The sequence below is a fragment of the Psittacula echo genome, assembly GCF_963264785.1.
Source record: "Psittacula echo genome assembly, chromosome: 23".
Classification (NCBI taxonomy): Eukaryota; Metazoa; Chordata; class Aves; order Psittaciformes; family Psittacidae; genus Psittacula; species Psittacula echo.
Window position 1 is genome coordinate 4,769,109 of NC_137748.1, and position 18,770 is coordinate 4,787,878.

Here is an 18,770-nt window from a genome sequence, read left to right on the forward strand (position 1 = left end):
CACGTAAAGTGGGACATGGCTGGATCTGCTCATGAAAAGGGTTTTGGTGGATCACCCTGTATCACAAGCCCAAGCCATGGTGTGCCTGTACCCTCATGAGGAGGGTCACACGAGGAGGGACTGATACACGTGTGCTCATGGAACCATGCCCATATCTGTACTCTCACACAAGGCCAGAAACATCAGCACGTGGGGACTCTGCTGAGGAGACGCTGGGACCGCACTGGCACAACAGGGCTCAGGTACTGCGGGGAAGGACCAGGCCCAGTCATGCTCCTGGTGTGCCCTGAGGACCCACAGAAACTGCACAGAGAGGGGATGAGGCACAGGAGCCCAGCAGAGGTGTCCTGAGAGCACTGTTAGTGTTGCAGTAGGGTCCAGCCCTCCCAGCAGAAGCCCATCTGCACACAACAATGGCCTTCCCCCAGAGAGAGGTGAGGGAGCAAGAGGAAAGGCTGTACCATGTCCTCTCCCATGGCAGTCCTTGGGCACGCGGAAGAGAAGCACCAGAGCGGTGCCCATTTCCTGACACCTTGGCCACAAGCAAGCCCACAGGAATGAGCCAGGAGCACATCCCCTGCCTGCACGGGATGCCCCAGCCCTTGATGTGAGGCTTCTGCTGCGCTCACGTGTTTCTGCCCCGGAAACCCTTGGGCTTCTCATCCTGGTGCTTACAGAAGCCTTCCTATGGCAAAGCCCATGAGCCGGGAAATTAAAAGGCAGCAGTGCCGGAAACCGGAACACGGCCCCTGCCATTACCTGGGAGGGTTTGCATTTGCCATGAGCTTGTCAGGAAATTGCTCCTGCCACAAAGGTGCCTGTGGGCCTGAGGCACTGCAGGACGACTATAAAAGGCAGCGCAGGTCTCTGCTCCTCATCCACTTCTCTCGCCTCCTTCTCCTGGGAATCAGGTGAGTGCGAAGCCTCTTCTGCTGCTGCTTGCAGACCAGGTCGTTCCTGTCCGTGTGTCTAAGCTGATGGGGGCTGTCGTAGCGCAGGGCTGGGAGCTGCTTCTCATGGGAGAGGGAAGGGGAGAGAAGGGCTTGTGCAGAGAGAGGCTGGGACTGAGCTGAGGTGGCTGCTGGGCTTGGAGGTGGTCAGCGTGTGCTGGGCCAGGAGGTGCCTTGGCTTGGCCAGGGTTGGCTGCAGAGCTGCCGCTCACGTGTCCCATCCTCTGCTTGGCCCTGCCCTGTGTCCAGGTGAAGCTCCAGCATCCAGACATGTCCTGCTGCAACCCGTGCGTGCCCTGCCAGCCCTGCGGCCCGACCCCGCTGGCCAACAGCTGCAATGAGTGCTGTGTCAGGCAGTGCCAGAGCTCCACCATCGCCATCCAGCCCTCCGCCGTGGTGGTGACCCTGCCCGGCCCCATCCTCAGCTCCTTCCCTCAGAACACCGTTGTGGGCTCCTCCACCTCCGCTGCCGTTGGCAGCATCCTCAGCTGCGAGGGAGTGCCCATCAACTCCGGGGGCTTCGACCTCTCCTGCATCACCAACCGCTACTGCGGCACCAGGTGCAGACCCTGCTAAAGCTGCTGGCTGCGTCCTCAGGCAGGAACATCCAGGACCTCGCAACATGGATCTGCACAGGAGATAGAGCTTCACGGCGCTGTTTCCTTCTCCCACTGTCCTCTGCATTCCTTTCCTGTCTTCATTTCTTGCACCAGCCCAGTGGGGACCTCTTGGCCTCCCTCCCTCCCTGTGAGGGACAGGCAGACGGACACCCTGCAGGAGCTGCACCGCATCTTGGTGGCTGCCCCTGGTGCTCTCTGTGAGCCACCTCCTTTTCTTCTTTACACTCATTAAAGTTGTGCTGCATCCAAGCCTGGGCCTCCGAGTCCTCCTTCCTTCTGCGGCCACCGTTCCACTCTGTTCAGGGGAAAAGTTGGAGGTGGGGGGGATCAGCGTCGCTGTGGTCAATTTTGTCACTTGGAAGCATGGTAAATTAATTTCATGTCTCATGAATTTATGGAACTATCGAACATTTTGGTTTGGAAGAGACATTAAACCTCATTTCATTCCAATTGCCCTACCACCAGCATGGACACCTTCCACTAGAGCAGCTTGCTCTAAGCCTCATCCAACCTTGCCTTGAACACTGCCAGGGATGGGGCAGCCACAGCTTCTCTGGGCACCCTGTGCCAGCGCCTCAGCACCCTCACAGGATAGAACTTCTGCATAATAGTTCATCTAAATCTACCTTCCTTCAGTTTAAATCCATTTCTACTGTCCTATTACTACATGCCCTTCATCAAAAGTCCCTCTCCAACTTTCCTTTAATCCCCTTAGGCACTGGAAGATACTCTAAGGTATTCTGGACCCTTCTCTTCTACAGACTGAGCAAGTCCAGCTCTCTCACCCTGTCTACATAAGAGACTCTTTAAGTGCAAGCACCTAGCCAATTGCTTACCTACAAAGTGGTCCATCCGTCACATCTATGCCTCTCCATTTTAGAGACAAGAGTGTTGTGCAGAACAGTTTCAAGACCTACGAGCTATTAGGGTTCTGGAGAAAGGCTGGGATAGCTCTCCTGTCCAGAGTATGAAGTGGCTGTGAAAGAAGGCAAAACTGCAACCCTGCAATCAGTAGGAGCAGATTTTTGTCCTCTTGGTGACCTGATGGGCAGAATCCTTTGAGAAAAGGTGTGAAGGGGGGTCAGTGGGGCCCAGGATGAACGTGAAATAAAGCAGTTGAGATGTGAGGATGATAACATTAATCACCATAATTACCTCCATCACTTCCACTTCCTAAAGGATTGACCATGGACATTTTCTGTTGAAATGTCTGTTTCTATAATTGTGCCTCATACTCTGTTGGACCCACTCCCCTGGGCTTATGTGGCAAGGCTTTGGTAGCAGGAGGAGGAAGGGTGCCAGGGTGGTTTCTGTGAGAAGAATCCAGGGGCTTAACCCATGTCTGATAGAGTCAGATTCAGCCAGCTCCAAAATGGACTCGATGCTGCCTAATGCTGAGCCCACCACTGTGGTGCTGCCTCTGTGAAAACGTGTTTAAGAAAAGGCAGAACACTGCCCAGGAAGTGAGGGAAAACCCATTTGAGAACCAGTCCTGTAAACACAAAGGCCAGGGCAGGAAGAGGTAGAGAAGGTGATCCAGGTGATGGTGCAGAGATTCCCAGGCAGCCCAAAGGAAAGACCATGGAGGAGCAGAAATCCACACTGCAGCCCATGGACAATCCCACGCCAGACCAGGCGTGTTCTTATCTGAACCCATGGGTTTTACTTTCTTCCCATTCTCCTCATCCCGCCCAGGGGCTGAAGGGAGGGTTTGAGCCAGTGGCTGTGTGGTACTTAGTTGCTGACTGGTTTTAAGCCACAACAGGCCCTTTTGGTGGGCAACATGGGGCACGAAGGGTGGAGATAACGGCGGATCTGACCAGAATGTGCTATCATTTTGTTGTACTTGGTAGTGCCTGGTTATGATAGGATCGATATGGTCATGAGATTGAGCTGCCGTGTGCTCCCGGTCACCTTCGTCCCTCGGGAGCCATCTGCTGGGAACTATTCACAATTACACCTTTGGCGTTTTCTCCGCAGAAAGAGCCAACCGGTGACACAAATACCTTCCGTCCTTCCTTCCTTTCTTCTTTCCTTCCAGTATCCTCCTTCTCCTCCAGGATAATTAAAGCAGCATCTGAGAATTGCAAAGATTTTGAACAGCCTTGAAAGCTGCCTGGTTCTTCTGCTAACATCAAGAAAGCCAGTTGTACCTTAGGTTAAACCCACACAACAATGGCCTTCCCCCAGAGAGAGGTGAGGGAGCAAGAGGAAAGGCTGTGCCATGTCCTCTCCCATGGCAGTCCTTGGGCACGCGGAAGAGAAGCACCAGAGCAGTGCCCATTTCCTGACACCTTGGCCACAAGCAAGCCCACAGGAATGAGCCAGGAGCACATCCCCTGCCTGCACGGGATGCCTCAGCCCTTGATGTGAGGCTCCTGCTGCGCTCACGTGTTTCTGCCCCGGAAACCCTTGGGCTTCTCATGCGGGCGCTTACAGAAGCCTTCCTATGGCAAAGCCCATGAGCCGGGAAATTAAAAGGCAGCAGTGCCGGAAACCGGGACACGGCCCCTGCCATTACCTGGGAGGGTTTGCATTTGCCATGAGCTTGTCAGGAAATTGCTCCTGCCACATAGGTGCCTGTGGGCCTGAGGCACTGCAGGACGACTATAAAAGGCAGCGCAGGTCTCTGCTCCTCATCCACTTCTCTCGCCTCCTTCTCCTGGGAATCAGGTGAGTGCAAAGCCTCTTCTGCTGCTGCTTGCAGACCAGGTCGTTCCTGCCCGTGTGTCTCAGCTGATGGGGGCTGTCGTAGCGCAGGGCTGGGAGCTGCTTCTCATGGGAGAGGGAAGGGGAGAGAAGGGCTTGTGCAGAGAGAGGCTGGGACTGAGCTGAGGTGGCTGCTGGGCTTGGAGGTGGTCAGCGTGTGCTGGGCCAGGAGGTGCCTTGGCTTGGCCAGGGTTGGCTGCAGAGCTGCCGCTCACGTGTCCCATCCTCTGCTTGGCCCTGCCCTGTGTCCAGGTGAAGCTCCAGCATCCAGACATGTCCTGCTGCAACCCGTGCGTGCCCTGCCAGCCCTGCGGCCCGACCCCGCTGGCCAACAGCTGCAATGAGTGCTGTGTCAGGCAGTGCCAGAGCTCCACCGTCGTCATTGAGCCTTCCCCCGTGGTGGTGACCCTGCCCGGCCCCATCCTCAGCTCCTTCCCTCAGAACACCGTTGTGGGCTCCTCCACCTCCGCTGCCGTTGGCAGCATCCTCAGCTCCGAGGGAGTGCCCATCAACTCCGGGGGCTTCGACCTCTCCTGCATCACCAACCGCTACTGCGGCACCAGGTGCAGACCCTGCTAAAGCTGCTGGCTGCGTCCTCAGGCAGGAACCTCCACGACCTCACCACATGGATCTGCACAGGAGATAGAGCTTCGCGGCGCTGTTTCCTTCTCCCACTGTCCTCTCATTTCCTTTCCTGTCTCCACCTCCCGCACCATCCCAGTGGGGTCCTCTTGGCCTCCCTGTGAGGGACAGGCAGACGGACACCCTTCAGGCGCTCCACTGCATCTTGGTGGTTGCCCCTGGTGCTCCCTGTGAGCCACCTCCTTTTCTTCTTTACACTCATTAAAGTTGTGCTGCATCCAAGCCTGGGCCTCTGAGTCCTCCTTCCTTTTGCGCCTTTGAGAACATGTTTCTTTTGAACCCTTTAGAAATCCACATTGGTAGATGAATCATTCAGCAGAAGAACCCGGGGAACTACTGCATTGTTTGGAGGTGGAGCACATACCTCACATGATATATGTGACTTCTGGATAGCAAACATTAAACGGTTTAAGCCCAGTTGCTGGCTGGGCATACAAGTATTGTATTGGCATACATTTTATGGGTAGATGAACGTGACTCTTCAATTTCCACTTTTTTTATGAATAATGAGGTTTTCTTCTCTATAGACCACCTGATATTTCCAAAGTGAAAGCAAGTTTTTACAACCAAAATAAACAGATCTGTTGAGAGGAATTGGCACCATCAGATTGCCTCTTTGCACTGTGTTTCCCTCACTAGCCAGGAATTAATTAATGAAACAAATAAAACTGTGCCAAAAAGAGATACTATACACAAGTTTTGAAACATAAATCCCTCTAAACAAAGACTGTTCTTGTCTTATTTTATCTCCTTTGAATCATTTGCATTTACAGCAAATCAGAACTTATGGTAGAAATGATGTTAAACCTTGAAGATAAACGTTACATTTCATTTGGTCAGCACTATTGTTGGAGATGTGTTTTTCTTATGTATGACACTGTAGATGAGTTTACCTTTCTTTTTTTCCTCTCTGTACCAAAAATATACTTTGAACTTTTATTAGGAAATATGAATATTAGGAAACTTGTGCTGCCTGACACATGTTGGCGAAAGGCTCATCTGAACATTCAACAGGTCTCTGAATTTACCTTCAGGATTCAAAGTTGAGTGGAAATAGTTCCTCTCAAGTGGAGGAAATAGATGAGAGCCAAGAGTTCCTTCCCTAAGTGAGGGGTAATTGCATGTTTTCCCAGCGAGTGACTGTGGAACCCTGGGGACTTTCATTCCTTGGGGAAGAGTCCGTGCAGGAAATACTTGTACCTTGGAGCTATGCTGCACTCATGCCTTTTCTCCCAAGGTAAGTGACAGAAAAGCGCTGGCTCTAGAAATGCTCTGCTTCTTCACAGAGAAACTGGCGATTTTACTGTAGTAAATCGGGAAGGTAACACAGCTACAGTGTGCAGATGTGGGGCAGGAGAAGCTGTCGGGTGCCAACCTGCCACCCAAGAACCCAGTCCTGAGCCTGGCTGGAGAGAGCCACCTTCCCCTGGGCTCGACTGGAATGCTAATTTTGGCAAGTATCACCGAATGTGTTTGAATGTGTCTGAGTGTGACACTTACCCTCATGCAGCTTATCCTTCGCTTGCCCTGCTTCTCACATTGAGCTTAGTGGTGTCATTGTCTTGTTCCCCGGCATCCTTTTCCCTCTGGCAATCGCTGGGCTAACTGGTTACTATCAGTGATTCTGCTCTGCTCTTTCTTTGTGTGTACTGTGGGACCAGCTTTGCTGGTGAGCTGGGCTGCTTCTGGCTGCCTTGCTGTCACTCTCGGTCCCTGGCTTGCCTTCCACTGCAGAGCAGGCATCTCTTCCTGCTCCTGACATCTCTGTTTTCAGGGTATTGCTAGTCACAGCAATACCCTGTGTATTGTTTCAAATGAAAATCCTAACAGGATAAGGGAGGAATAGACTACTCTAAATTCTTTACTGACAGAACCACAGCACAAGCCCAAATTCTCTGGCAATCCCGGATCGGTTTGTCATGTGGTTTCTCTCTGAATTGAGCACTGACTCTCCATGCAAGGGAACACATACACGAAGAGGCAATGTCCCAAATTCAGGCTTTGTCCGTGCCAGCCATTCAGCAAAGTGTGACAAACCAACTGACTCTGTACACTTCATCCCCGACAAAAGCAAGCAGCAGCAAGCAAGGCTTATTGTCCATAGCATAAAAGAATCTGTCAACTGGCAAGACGTGCCTGCAAGGCAAAGAATGTGCAGTTATGTCCTGTTTCCCTTTGGCTTACAGAGGAGTAGCCCTGTAAACACTGTTTGCTAGAGAAGGAATCCATTAGTGGCATTGGCAAAACCATTTTTGTTCAGACCCAAGAAAGTTCGTACAGGTTTCATAGTAACTTTGCTCCTCACATCTGATTTGATGCTTAGAGAAGATGCACAAATGGGTTTTGTTTGGATTTTGGGTTTGGGTGGGTATTTTATTCCTTTCTTATTTTCTCTTTGGAGTCCTCTGAGGAGAAGAGGAACCAGGCAACTCTGAGACTGCAGGCAAAGCAGTCCTGTGTGGAATAAGGGGCTCTTGATGTGTGAATGGAATGAGGTAATATTAGGGATTACCACTGTTGCATTGAGGAGGGGCCAAAGCCTGCATTACTGGGGAAACAAAAGTCTGTTTATGAGGATAGCAACTAGCTGTAAAGTTACACTGGATTTTAAGAGTACAGATGCAGGGAAGGCAAGCTGAAAATGAAAGCAAGCAGTTCCCAACACTGACACTACCTCCACTGAACAGAATTTGCACTGTTTAGTGTGGGGATATAAGTAGCATTCAAGGATGGGGACTTCTGAGCCAGAGGAGTGCAAAGATGATCCCCCTCTTGGTGTTTAAAGCTAACTTCACTCTCCCTTCTAAATTCCTCTTAGGCATACTCAGATGGTAACAACTGGAGATGCAGAACATAACCAGTCCTGTAGTGGAATTTGTTCTCCTGGGTTTCAACAACAGTCTTAAGATTCAGCAATTCCTCTTCACAGTCTTCTTCCTTGTCTATCTGATGACCTGCTTGGGAAACATCACCATCCTCACCACTGTTATCACTGACTACCACCTGCACACACCGATGTACTTCTTCCTGGCCAACTTAGCGTTCACAGATATTGCTGAATCATCAGTCACTACTCCCATTCTGTTGTCAGGTCTCCTCTCCCAGCCCAAATCTGTTCCACTCAAGGAGTGCATGCTTCACATGTTTTTGTTCCACTTCATTGGTGGTGCTCATATCTTTCTTCTTGCAGTGATGGCAGCTGATCGCTATGTGGCTATTTTTAAGCCCTTGCAGTACCTGACTGTAATGAACCGTGCAGTGTGTTTAGGTCTAGTGGTAGTGTCATGGGCAGGAGGATTCATTCACTCTGCAACACAGATTACTCTGCTTCTCGCTTTACCTTATTGTGGTCCTAACACCCTGGACAATTTCCACTGTGATGTCCCACAAGTACTGGAAGTGGCCTGCATTGACACTTACCTGATAGGGCTGCTGATGGCCTCAAATGGTGGACTGCTCCTCATAATAATTTTTGTCTTGCTGCTTATTTCATACACTGTCATTTTAGTCAAGATGAGGAGGCAGTTCACCAAAGGAAAGCACAAAGCTTTGTCTACCTGCGTAGCGCAGATAATGGCAATAAGCATAACATTCATTCCAGGAATATTCATCTATGCTCGGCCCTTCAAGACATTTGCACTGGACAAAGTGGTCTCCATCTTCTTCACTGTGCTTGTTCCAGTGCTGAATCCCATGGTCTACACCCTGAGAAATACTGAAATGAAAAAGGCCGTCAGGAGACTTGTTTCGAGGGTTCTGTTCTCAGAAGGAAAGGAATAGCTTAACTCCCTGCAAAATGGTCATCCTTCTGCTTTGTAACTCGTGTAACTTATCATTATTGAAATATCTGAACTTCCAGCAAAGACAATTGCAGAAGAGAAATTCTTTCTGGAGAACTGTCGGAGGACACTTAGATCCCTTTACATTAAGTGCAGTTCCCATGTATACAGTCTGTAGAGTCCAGAGCAAGTTACACCACGTTAACACTAAATCAGGTTGTTTCCAGGAATAGAGGAATCCTGCTGGCTTTTCACCACCATCATTCCTGTTACCATCTCTAATGCTGAGTGACTTGTCTCTTTTGAAACCAGGAATTCCTTATCTATGTCATTCAGTCATAATTGTAACCCAATACAACCAACCTGGGCCTAATCCTGCAACATTAAAACCACAGTTTCCATATTGAGATCAAGCAAAAGAAACCTTCCCTATTGATATGGTTATGCTGATCTTTGCAGGCTGTCTCTGTTAGGAAACAGCACAGATTTCAGCTAATTTGGTGAACTGACAGTAAAGGCAGTAAAGGGGGGGGCAGGAGATCATTCAGTATAATGTTCTTTTTTCTCTAGTTTGCCTGCTCAAGGACAGGCAGCAGGAGCCACCGCAGGGTAAATTCACTGCCTCACTTCAGAAACTTTACAACAGCTACTTAATGGCTAAGTGGTTTTTTACATCTTCAATGTAGTGTTTCTTTTGCCCCCTCCAGGGAACTTAACTTGCCTGTGGATTATGGGAACTTCATAATTAAAACACAGGAGAACCAGAGTTAAGGAAACTTCATTTAAGCTTCTAATGACTTTGCTTCTGGGAGCTGATATACTTTGAAATCCGTGAGAAGAGCCAGAGAATTGATTTTCTCTTGTTTTATTCCTTGGAAGAAACCTCTCTTTACAAAACAGCTTAATTACTCTAATACAATACTCTATATACAATATATATATTACTTAATACTTAGTTACTCTAATAGAATAACACTGAATCACTTTGACATTACATTTCAAGTGCTTGAAGCTTTTAAATTCATGTCTTTCTAAAAGATGTTTCAGACTGTGCTCCAAGAAGAAAGAGACATCCAAAATAACGAATGCATTTAGAATAAACCTTTTTCATAACTGCTATAGGGCTGTCCCATCAGACACTACCAGCAACAACAGAGGGCACATTCCATCATCTTGGAGAAGTCGCAGAGATCAAGGGACATTACAAGACCCTAGAAGGCGGCTAATATCACCCCCATCACCCCAAGACGGGCTCAAAGGAGGATCCAGGAAATTACAGGCCCATCAGTCTTACATCAGATGATGATGGAGTGAATCATCCTGGATGATGGTGGAGCAAAGATGATGGAGCAAATCCTCCTGGAGGCTATCACAAATCAAACCAAGCACGTGACTGGGAAACCCCAGCACAGATTCACCAGGAGCAAATTGTGCATGACAAACCTGATCACCTACAACAGAGCAACCTGCTCGGCTGATGCAGGGTGGGCAATGGACAGAAAAGGGGTATAAAAGAGGCAGACTGGGTGTAAACCAGGGCCAGTGAGTACTGGCCTGGCTGAACTCAGCATTTTATCACCACAGCCTGTCCTGTCTTCTTATAAAACCTATTCATAATGCTTTCTCTATCCCATGTATTTGTGCTGCAAGGACTAAGTGCCAGCTACTGAGGGATCAACATGAGCAGAAAAGGGAAGATGGCAGATTCAGCAGTCACAACCCTTAGAGGGGCTGATTCCCCTGCCCAAAAGCAGGTCCCGTGGAGACTGCAGATGACAGTAAGAGGGGTGACTCCTAAACTGGGGATGCACAAAGGGAGACAGAAAGGGAACAGATTGCTCATCTTCTTTGTATGGCAGTAGGGAAGTGTCAACAATGGGCAGCGCTTGCCTCTTTCACCTAGGGGAAGGCACATGAGCCAGGCTGCTCACAGAAACAGGGCCCAACCCAGCCCAGCCAAGGAGTCCTCAAGACACGATGTCTTTCAGTGCTCCTGGCAGGTCTGGGAAGATGAAGCTGTAGCCACTCTCCAGGGTGTGTTTTGGCACCACTTTCTGGCCCTCCAGCAGCATCACAGCCCGCTCTGCACCAAAGACAGCCCGCACAGCCCAAGCGGGCATGGGCAGCAGCGCCGGGCGCCCCAGGGCAGCAGCAAGCTCCCGAGCAAAGGTGCCATTGGAGGTGGCAGGAGAGGATGGAGACACACCGTTGAAGACACCTCGCAGGCCCTCAGTCTCCAGGGCATGGCACACAATCCCAGCCAGGTCCCGAATGTGGATCCATGGGAAGGGCTGGAGCCCAGAGCCCACTGGGCCTCCTAGTCCAAGGCGGAAAGGCCAGATCATTTGAGAGATTGCACCACCACCTTGGCCCAGCACTACCCCTGTGAAGAGAACAGAGTGAGACCACAACTCCCCCCTGAGCCTCCCAAAGGACAAAAATCCCCTTCACCCCCCAACCTGCAAATGATATAGTCCTTAGAGGGCTGGACTGGAACAGCACCCCAACAAGGTGAGGTGCAAGGCCTTCTCCCTCCTCTTCCCCCTCTTGCCCCAGCATCAAAGCAGAGCCACCCTGACCAGGCATGACACCCCATCTCACCAGATCTCACCACAACACCACGAGCTGGGCTCCCAGGGATGAGAGCTGCAGCCTCCCAGGAGCTCACCAGGCGTGAAAAGAAGTCAAAGTCCCCCCCAGGACTGTCCTCAGTATATTCTGCTGTGGGGCTAGGGCGGTAATAGCCTGTGGGTGTAAGAGTAGTAAGGGAGTCAGGACTGAATCAGCCACCACCCCCTTCCCCAACTTCCTCCCTGCCTCCAAGAGCCCAGAACTTGATCACTCCATCATAGACATCCCATGTGAACAGCACACGGTCCCTCTGATGGCAGAGACATTTTCTGAAGTACCAATGCACTCTGCAAGTTCAGAGGGATGCACCAATACTCAGGTTGTGCTGATAGCCCTAAGAACCAAATACAGCAGCAAGCAACACACTCATCTACCTGAATAGAAAAGGTGCATCTAAAAACTGGCCATCACTGTGGCAGCTTTAAAGCCTGTAGCAAGCAGAAATGCAAAGAGATATACAGGTGGATTGAGCTGAGTCCCTGCTTAGATAACAGCAAAAGGAAACATAGGGGGACAAATTCCTACCCAGCAGTAGGAAAAAGCTGATCAAGGCTTCTTGAGCCAGAACGACATGTGTTGGCAATGAAGCCAGCATTTCAAGGCAAGACCCGTGCCCCTCAGAAGCGTGTTTCTGTCTGGAGGTTTGCCTCTTCAGGTCAGCATGAGTCATGCCTCAACCAGGCCCAACCAATACCTACGCCGGTGACGACGACCCAAGCATGGGGTGGCTGCTCAGCATCAGCAATGGCTTTGGCCAAGGTCTTGGTGGTCTCAACGCGGCTTCTGATGATCTCCCTGCAGAAGGCATCGTCCCATCTGGGAAAGGGAGAGCCACTGATATAATCCCCATGAGGGCATCCCAGGAAACAGCACCAAGGGACTCCCACCAGACCCCCACTGACAAGCACAGGAAAGGTCATAATAACTCCCCCATGCTCCAAAGCAGGGCGAGGACACAGGATCTTATTACCTAAGAACATGGGGACTTTGGGGGATGGTGGCCCCTCACTTCCCACAAAAGGCCATAGGTTTTGGACTGCCTTAGGATAAAGGTAGCAGAGAAGCTGGACACCAAAGCTGGGTGATGTGAATTCTTCCCAAATGCCTGGTGAAGGCACTTCCAAACCCACCATCATAGAAGTAAAACCTTGGTTCTAACTTTTCATCATCTAAAAGTAGGCATCCGGTGTAATTCTGGATATATAGAGCTACTTTGCCAAGGCTCCAACATGTCTTCCAAAGGTCTCCCAGAACTTAACAGGCCCACAGAAATGTTTTGGATACTTGAGAACCCAGATGTCAATTGTTAAGGTAACCCAAGTGCTTCCTGGACACACAGTTTCCTCCCCCAATCCCTTCCAGATCTCTGTCAGCACTGGCCTGCCTTGCCTTCACTTTGGACCAGCACCATGTGAGACCAAGTTACCTGCGGAAAGGGTTGAGGACATTTTCACCAGCCAGGTTCACCACAGCGTCGCAGTGGGGCAGTCCAGACTGGGATAGCTGCTCCTAGGCAGGGATAACAGGGACATCACACCCCCAGCCTCCTGCTCAAGCCTTCCCACCAACCAAGCAGTGCAGACTCCTAAGAACTTCAGCCAGTTCCCTCATGACACTGTCTGGAGCACAAGCATGATGATGAGATGGTTTCACTCCTTGGAGCTCCAGCAGGACCCATCCCAGTGACTAGAAGCCATGGAGCACCCAGGAGGCCAAGAGAACACCCACAGGACCTAGAATCCCCACTGCACATCCCCTGTATGCCACAGCAGGCCAGGGCAAGCGGGCTTGTTCCTCAGCACGGGCACATCCTCTCCTGTGACCGCTCTCCTCCCATACCCAGCTGATCCGATCCTTGCCCGCTTGTCGAGAGACGTGGGTCACTTCATGGCCACGGCTCCGCAGCAACTGGGTCAGGGCTGTGCCCACGAAGCCAGTCCCACCACCTAGGAGACAGATAGGGCGTCACAGACCTGCACCCCAGTGCCTGCACAGCCGTCCCCGTACCCAGGGCATCGCTGCTAACCCTAACTCAGACCCCCGGAAGCTCCACTCCCCGTGTCCTCACTCCGGGGTGCTCCAACCTCTGCCCGCAGCGCCCGCAGCGCCCGCAGCACCCTCAGCCCAGGCCCGCCCCGCTCACAGAGCCCCTCGGGCCCAGCTCCCTGCGTCGGGCGCTCTCCCGCACTCACCCACCAGCACCCGCATGGCTGCCCCGACTGCGTGCACGTCAACTGCGCATGCGCTTCCGCGTTTAAAGGGCCAGCGCGCCCTGCAGCATTAACCCCTCCAGCGCCAGAGCGCAGGGTCGTGGGAACAGGCGTTCTCGCAAGGATGTGATTCTGCCGGTGGGCTTTAGATGTCTCTTCTGAGATGGGACGGAAAGCGCTGAGAGACAAACGCTGTCCACCTGCAGGCAGCTGGGAAGCCTTTGCTTGACACAAAGCTGCCTGTGTTGATCTTGAGTCCTTTGCAGAGCAGAGGGTGGTACCAGCCTGTGGCAGGACCTCTGTTCTTCCCCTTCACAGCACTGTGATTTGTAATGGGTCAGGTAATATTAAACATTGTTCAGTTTAGACCAACAGCTTAGTATTTGGCCGAGAATCAGAGAAAAATGAGATAGCTGGGAATACAAATCTCATACTTTTCAAGTATCATTTATGCTTTGTGTGAGCAAGCCCTATCTGTATTATTAAATTAAACAATGTCAGGAGCATTTCTGGTGCCTTGGTCAAGTGTGTAACACTGGTTTTTAGCTACCAAATGTAGTGGTAGTTACCCCTGGCTGAGACTTGCCTATAGCAGGGTGAACTAAATAGCTTGCTAGAAAATATTAACCTTCAGGTATAGAGACCTCCACTGTACCTGAATATAGATATCTTACAGTGAAGCTGCATTCCATTCCAATGTCTTTACATACTAGTTGAGATCCTTTGGAAGACCAGTGGGCACTGAAGTTGTAATAGTAGCCAGCAGAAAAGACTCATAGAAATACCTACGGTACATGGTCAGTGGTCTGCTTATGGTCAACACAGAGGGATATTCCTCTGGTATTTTCTCCACCAGTTTAGGATGGCTTTGTATGCATGGGAATATAGGCATCTGCATTTGAGTTTATGGTATAGATAAGAGAGAACGAGGTAACTATGGATAGTGATTGATTTATTTTAAAGTGATATTATTTCTTTCAAGTAGTTAACAATTAATTTAAAGAATTACTTTCTCTGAAAGGTAATTGCTGATTTCTAGTCAGCCCTGGCATTTAACTGATGCTGTAATATAATGAGAACTGAGTAGGCCTCTGGTAAGATGGTGCTCACATGATGCTCCAGAAGTCGTGCTTCAGATACATGATACAGAAGTTTAAGTTGGTATTTTTGAAATGCATATTTTTACCACTGCAAACAGCTGTTAAGCTGAACTTACACATATTATCTTCAGACTATGTCAGATTGTGATGCTACCAGCTTATTTATCACAGAGAAATAGCTTCCATCCTACTGAAAACACTCATGCAATGCACACAAACACATGGACCCAGAACAGAGCACTTCAGCCGCAAGATTTCAATTGCCCATCAATGCTTGATGGTTGGAACCTGGATTTCAGTGTTTCCACTCATTTCTAAGAGAAGTGATTAAAAGCAAAACTGAGGAAAAAATACAGTTGAAACCTGAGGAGTCCCAGGCAAAGAAATCATTCAGTTCACTCTAATTTGTCTTTGTATGTTTACAGTGAGAATATCTCCACCTGAACTGTCTGTGTTCCAATGAACAGAATAAGGCACTGCCAGAGTTGGAGTTTTATGTCCTAATACACAGTTGGATTAATTACGGCTTTAAAATGCTTGTGCCTTTTGAATAGTTATAAAAGGATTCTATATTACAGCTAAGATGGATTGTAAATATCTGCATCTGATTAAATGAATCCTGACCATCATCTGATCTGGTTGTGTTAGATTTCTTTTATACCTCCTGCATTCACCCGTTACACCAATGATCTGTAATCACAAGAGACTGTTGAAAGCAAGCCCTGATGTCCCTTGTGTTACATTCTAAACATCTATCTGTCTGTAGTGAATTGGACACTATGGTCATTGTTATCTTTAATAAAGATACTAAAGAAAACCTTTCCTTTTTAACAGTCTTTTCAGAGACCCTTTTACCTCCTGGTTTCGGAGGGTGTAGATGAAAGGGTTTAGCATGGGAATAACAATAGTATAGAGTATAGAGATGGCGTTGCTTTTGTCAGGTGAAGATGTGGCCCCAGGCTGAGCATACATGAAGAAAACAGCCCCAAAGAACAAGGTGACAGCCAGCATGTGAGAAGAGCAAGTGGAGAAGGCCTTGTGCCTGCTCTCAGCTGAAGGCATTCGGACAATAGTGATGATTATATAGCCATAGGAGATAAAAACCACCAAGGCAGTGCCCACAATAATTGATCCACATACAGCCAGCATTACTATTTCATTGACAAGTGTGTCTGAGCAGGAGACATGCATCACTGCAGGAACATCACAAAAGAAGTGGTTTATTTCTTTGGGCCCACAAAAGGACAGATTGAATGTAAAGCCTGTCTGGATCGTGCAATTGATACAGCCTGATAGATAAGAGCCCACCACCATGAAAACACAAAGTCTTTTATTCATGATGATTTGGTACAGCAGTGGATTACAGATGGCACTGAAGCGATCATAAGCCATCACAGCAAGGAAAAAGGCTTCTGTTGTACCAAAGAGAGAGAAGAAGAACATTTGAGATGCGCAGCCATTGTAGGAAATTATTCTTCTGCCCAGTGAGAATGTCAGTGCTGCTTTGGGAGTGATGACAGAAGAATAGCAGATGTCCAAGATGGATAGGTTCTCTAGGAAAAAGTACATGGGAGTGTGCAGCTTGGAGTCCATTCTAATGATGAGGACCATGCAGGCATTTCCTACCACAGTGACAACATACATTGCTGAGAAGAGAATAGAGAGGAGCAGTTGTGATCCTGGGTAAGACTTGAACCCAGTCAAAATGAACTCAGTTGCCTTGGTGTGATTTTCCATGTTTTCTTTCAGATAATGTTCAAATAAGAAATTAGGCCGCAGTGAATTTCAGATACTTTGCCTGCAGAAGCAATTAGAAGGATAAGATAAATAGTAAGATGCATGAAACATGAGAAATATGAAAAATAAAGATGGAAAACAATGGAAAATGGATTCGAGTGTCACATCTGAAGATTTTTCTAATATATTCATTTACAGATGAACCAATTACCCTGTTATATTCTTTTCAGTGCAAAGAAAAACTCTGCATGCAGCTCAGCCAACCTATTTTAAAGGTCTACATTACAAGCAACCAAGAAACAGACATTTCATTCTCAAGTTAGTCTAAACAACTATTTCAGATGCAACCAGGCAGAAAAATCATGCCCTAAGATTGTAGCTAACCCAAGAAAGATGCTCGCCCCTCAACACAAGAACAAATGCAAATGCTTCTTCAGTTGCTGCAAAACAATTTTAAAAATATATGAGCCAAGAAATGCATGAAAAAAGGTAGATAATTGTAAAAATAAAGCCTATTGTTATTAAAAGGACAACACTTCTTTAGGTGAGAAACTGAGGTTTTAAGAGTACTTGGAAGAAAAAGTTCAAATGTTGAACTTTCTTAAATACATTTTCTCTATTTTACTTCACACAGGATGTTCAAAACAATATTAATTGACAGAATATTTCAAGCAAATCCCTTTCAATTATATTTAGTCATTTTGTTTCTGTAAGTCGGGTGTCGTCTCACCTATGCTTGAATATATACACTGGGTTGATGCCTACATTATAACTAATAATTTAGATTACCTTTAAATTCAGTGGCTAGAGATAAACGCTCCCACTTAAAAATATTTACCATAGAAGTTATAAATCTTGCTCTAGGATTTTCTGTTTCTCTCCTTTGACCTAAAGGGAAGTCCAGCTCAGTCATAGCTAACTATATATTTATAAAGATGTACATAGATGTATAAAGCTGAGTGGCATGAATCCCCACCCAGTTGCTGGTATTTTGTTTGCTTTGTTGTGATTTTCATGATACGTTGTAATCACCCTCATGTACCTAATCTTTTTAAACCGGTGAATTGATTTTTAACACATTACTACAGCTTTAAGTAAAAGGCCTTTTTAAACCAGCCAACAGAAACCACAACTAAGAATGAAGCTGCTGGAGATGCTGTTGTAGCCAGTGAAAGGGGCACGTCTGTAAGATTTTTGGTTCACCTGAGATCTGAAGACGTCTCTGGATTGTCTGTCTCTCTGTCGATCAAGCAGGAAGTGTGCGAGGGCATTCTTCTTTCAGCACAGAAGCATCGCAGTTATAGTAGTATGTGAAATGATCTTTGGTTTTAAATATATCTACATGAAATAGTTGCTTCTCTTCTTGATAGAAAAGATGCTCAAATTTTGTGACTCATGATAGATCAATGCCTTCTCCAGCCAAGCTATTTGACTTTTGCATACATTCTCATCAGCTCCCAGAGGCAGATGATGAGATGAAGGGGGATGGTAAGGTTCTCAGGAGCAAAGATTGCGCCCCTAGTCTTATGTACATTACTTCTGGGAGGTGATTTATTTACAATACTCTAAAGGCACCTAACCTTGAATTCAGAAGTCTTCATTAGGAAAGCTTCCAGAAATAAACCTTTAGGTACAAGAGAGTACTTGCACTCTCAGAAGGTTTGTGTTTGTGTAATACTTGTCTGTGTTCTCTACTTCCCTAAGAACACTTAAATGCCCATGTTGAATAAATAATTGATTATTTGTTTCAGGTTATCTAACTACTTCATTATTAGTAGCTATAAAACATCGTAACAACGGGATGGGAATCCTCTTCACAGTGTATTTGAAGGATTTTCTGAACATCGTTTCAAAGCAATCACCTTCAGATCAATGCTTTGAAACCAATTAATGTGTGCAGACAAATCACTGTATTAGAGGAGCTACACACCTTGCAAAATTCAATATTCCAATGCAAAGCTCACTAAAGAGTACTGAAATGCTCTGGTTTTCACTTTACAGATGAAAAACTGAAGTGAGGAAAAAGTTTATGTTTTTGTTGGTGTACTTCAATATATTGTAATAAGGATGCAGCGGCCTTGACACTCTACTGATTTTAGCTGAGATAGAGTTAAATTTCTTCATAGTAGCTTGCATGGGGCTATATTTCAGATTTGTGCTGAAAACAGTGTTGATGACACAGGAATGTTTAGCTAAGTGTTTAGCTACAGCTGATGAGTGCTTGTACAATGTCAATGCCCTTTCTGCTTCTCACCCTACCCCACCAGCGAGTAAGCTGGGGGTATGCAAGCAGCTGGGAGGGGACACAGCTGGGGCAGCTGATCCTGATTGACCAAAGGGATATTCCATACCATATGACTTGATGCTCAGCAAAAAAAACCTAGAGGAAAGA

The 18,770-nt window shown here is 47.9% G+C and overlaps 4 protein-coding genes and 1 pseudogene across 5 annotated transcripts; 3 read left to right on the plus strand and 2 right to left on the minus strand.

Annotated features, from left to right (window-relative positions):
• Positions 1-780: 780 nt before the first annotated feature.
• Positions 781-1,526, plus strand: LOC308229452 (feather keratin Cos1-2-like; annotated as a pseudogene). Its single transcript has 2 exons — positions 781-911; positions 1,212-1,526. The product of its transcript is annotated as a feather keratin Cos1-2-like (transcript).
• A 3,026-nt stretch (positions 1,527-4,552) lies between these two features.
• Positions 4,553-4,858, plus strand: LOC308229453 (feather keratin Cos1-1/Cos1-3/Cos2-1; the record flags this gene model as incomplete). The annotated part of the gene is made up of 1 exon (XM_080633501.1): positions 4,553-4,858. The coding sequence occupies one exon, from the start codon at positions 4,553-4,555 to the stop codon at positions 4,856-4,858; it is 306 nt and encodes a 101-aa protein (XP_080489627.1).
• Positions 4,859-7,765: 2,907 nt separating this feature from the next.
• On the plus strand, positions 7,766-8,701 carry LOC308229348 (olfactory receptor 4D1-like; the record flags this gene model as incomplete). The annotated part of the gene is made up of 1 exon (XM_080633306.1): positions 7,766-8,701. One exon carries the CDS (start codon positions 7,766-7,768, stop codon positions 8,699-8,701), a length of 936 nt encoding a protein of 311 aa, XP_080489432.1.
• Positions 8,702-10,667: 1,966 nt separating this feature from the next.
• On the minus strand, positions 10,668-14,337 carry SDR39U1 (short chain dehydrogenase/reductase family 39U member 1; the record flags this gene model as incomplete). Its single annotated transcript, XM_080633307.1, has 7 exons — positions 10,668-11,083; positions 11,302-11,445; positions 12,026-12,147; positions 12,758-12,840; positions 13,171-13,277; positions 13,524-13,550; positions 14,331-14,337. The coding sequence occupies 7 exons, from the start codon at positions 14,335-14,337 to the stop codon at positions 10,668-10,670; spliced, it is 906 nt and encodes a 301-aa protein (XP_080489433.1).
• A 1,111-nt stretch (positions 14,338-15,448) lies between these two features.
• LOC308229350 (olfactory receptor 9S13-like) lies at positions 15,449-16,378 on the minus strand (the record flags this gene model as incomplete). Its single annotated transcript, XM_080633308.1, has 1 exon — positions 15,449-16,378. The coding sequence occupies one exon, from the start codon at positions 16,376-16,378 to the stop codon at positions 15,449-15,451; it is 930 nt and encodes a 309-aa protein (XP_080489434.1).
• Between the last annotated feature and the right edge of the window lie 2,392 nt (positions 16,379-18,770).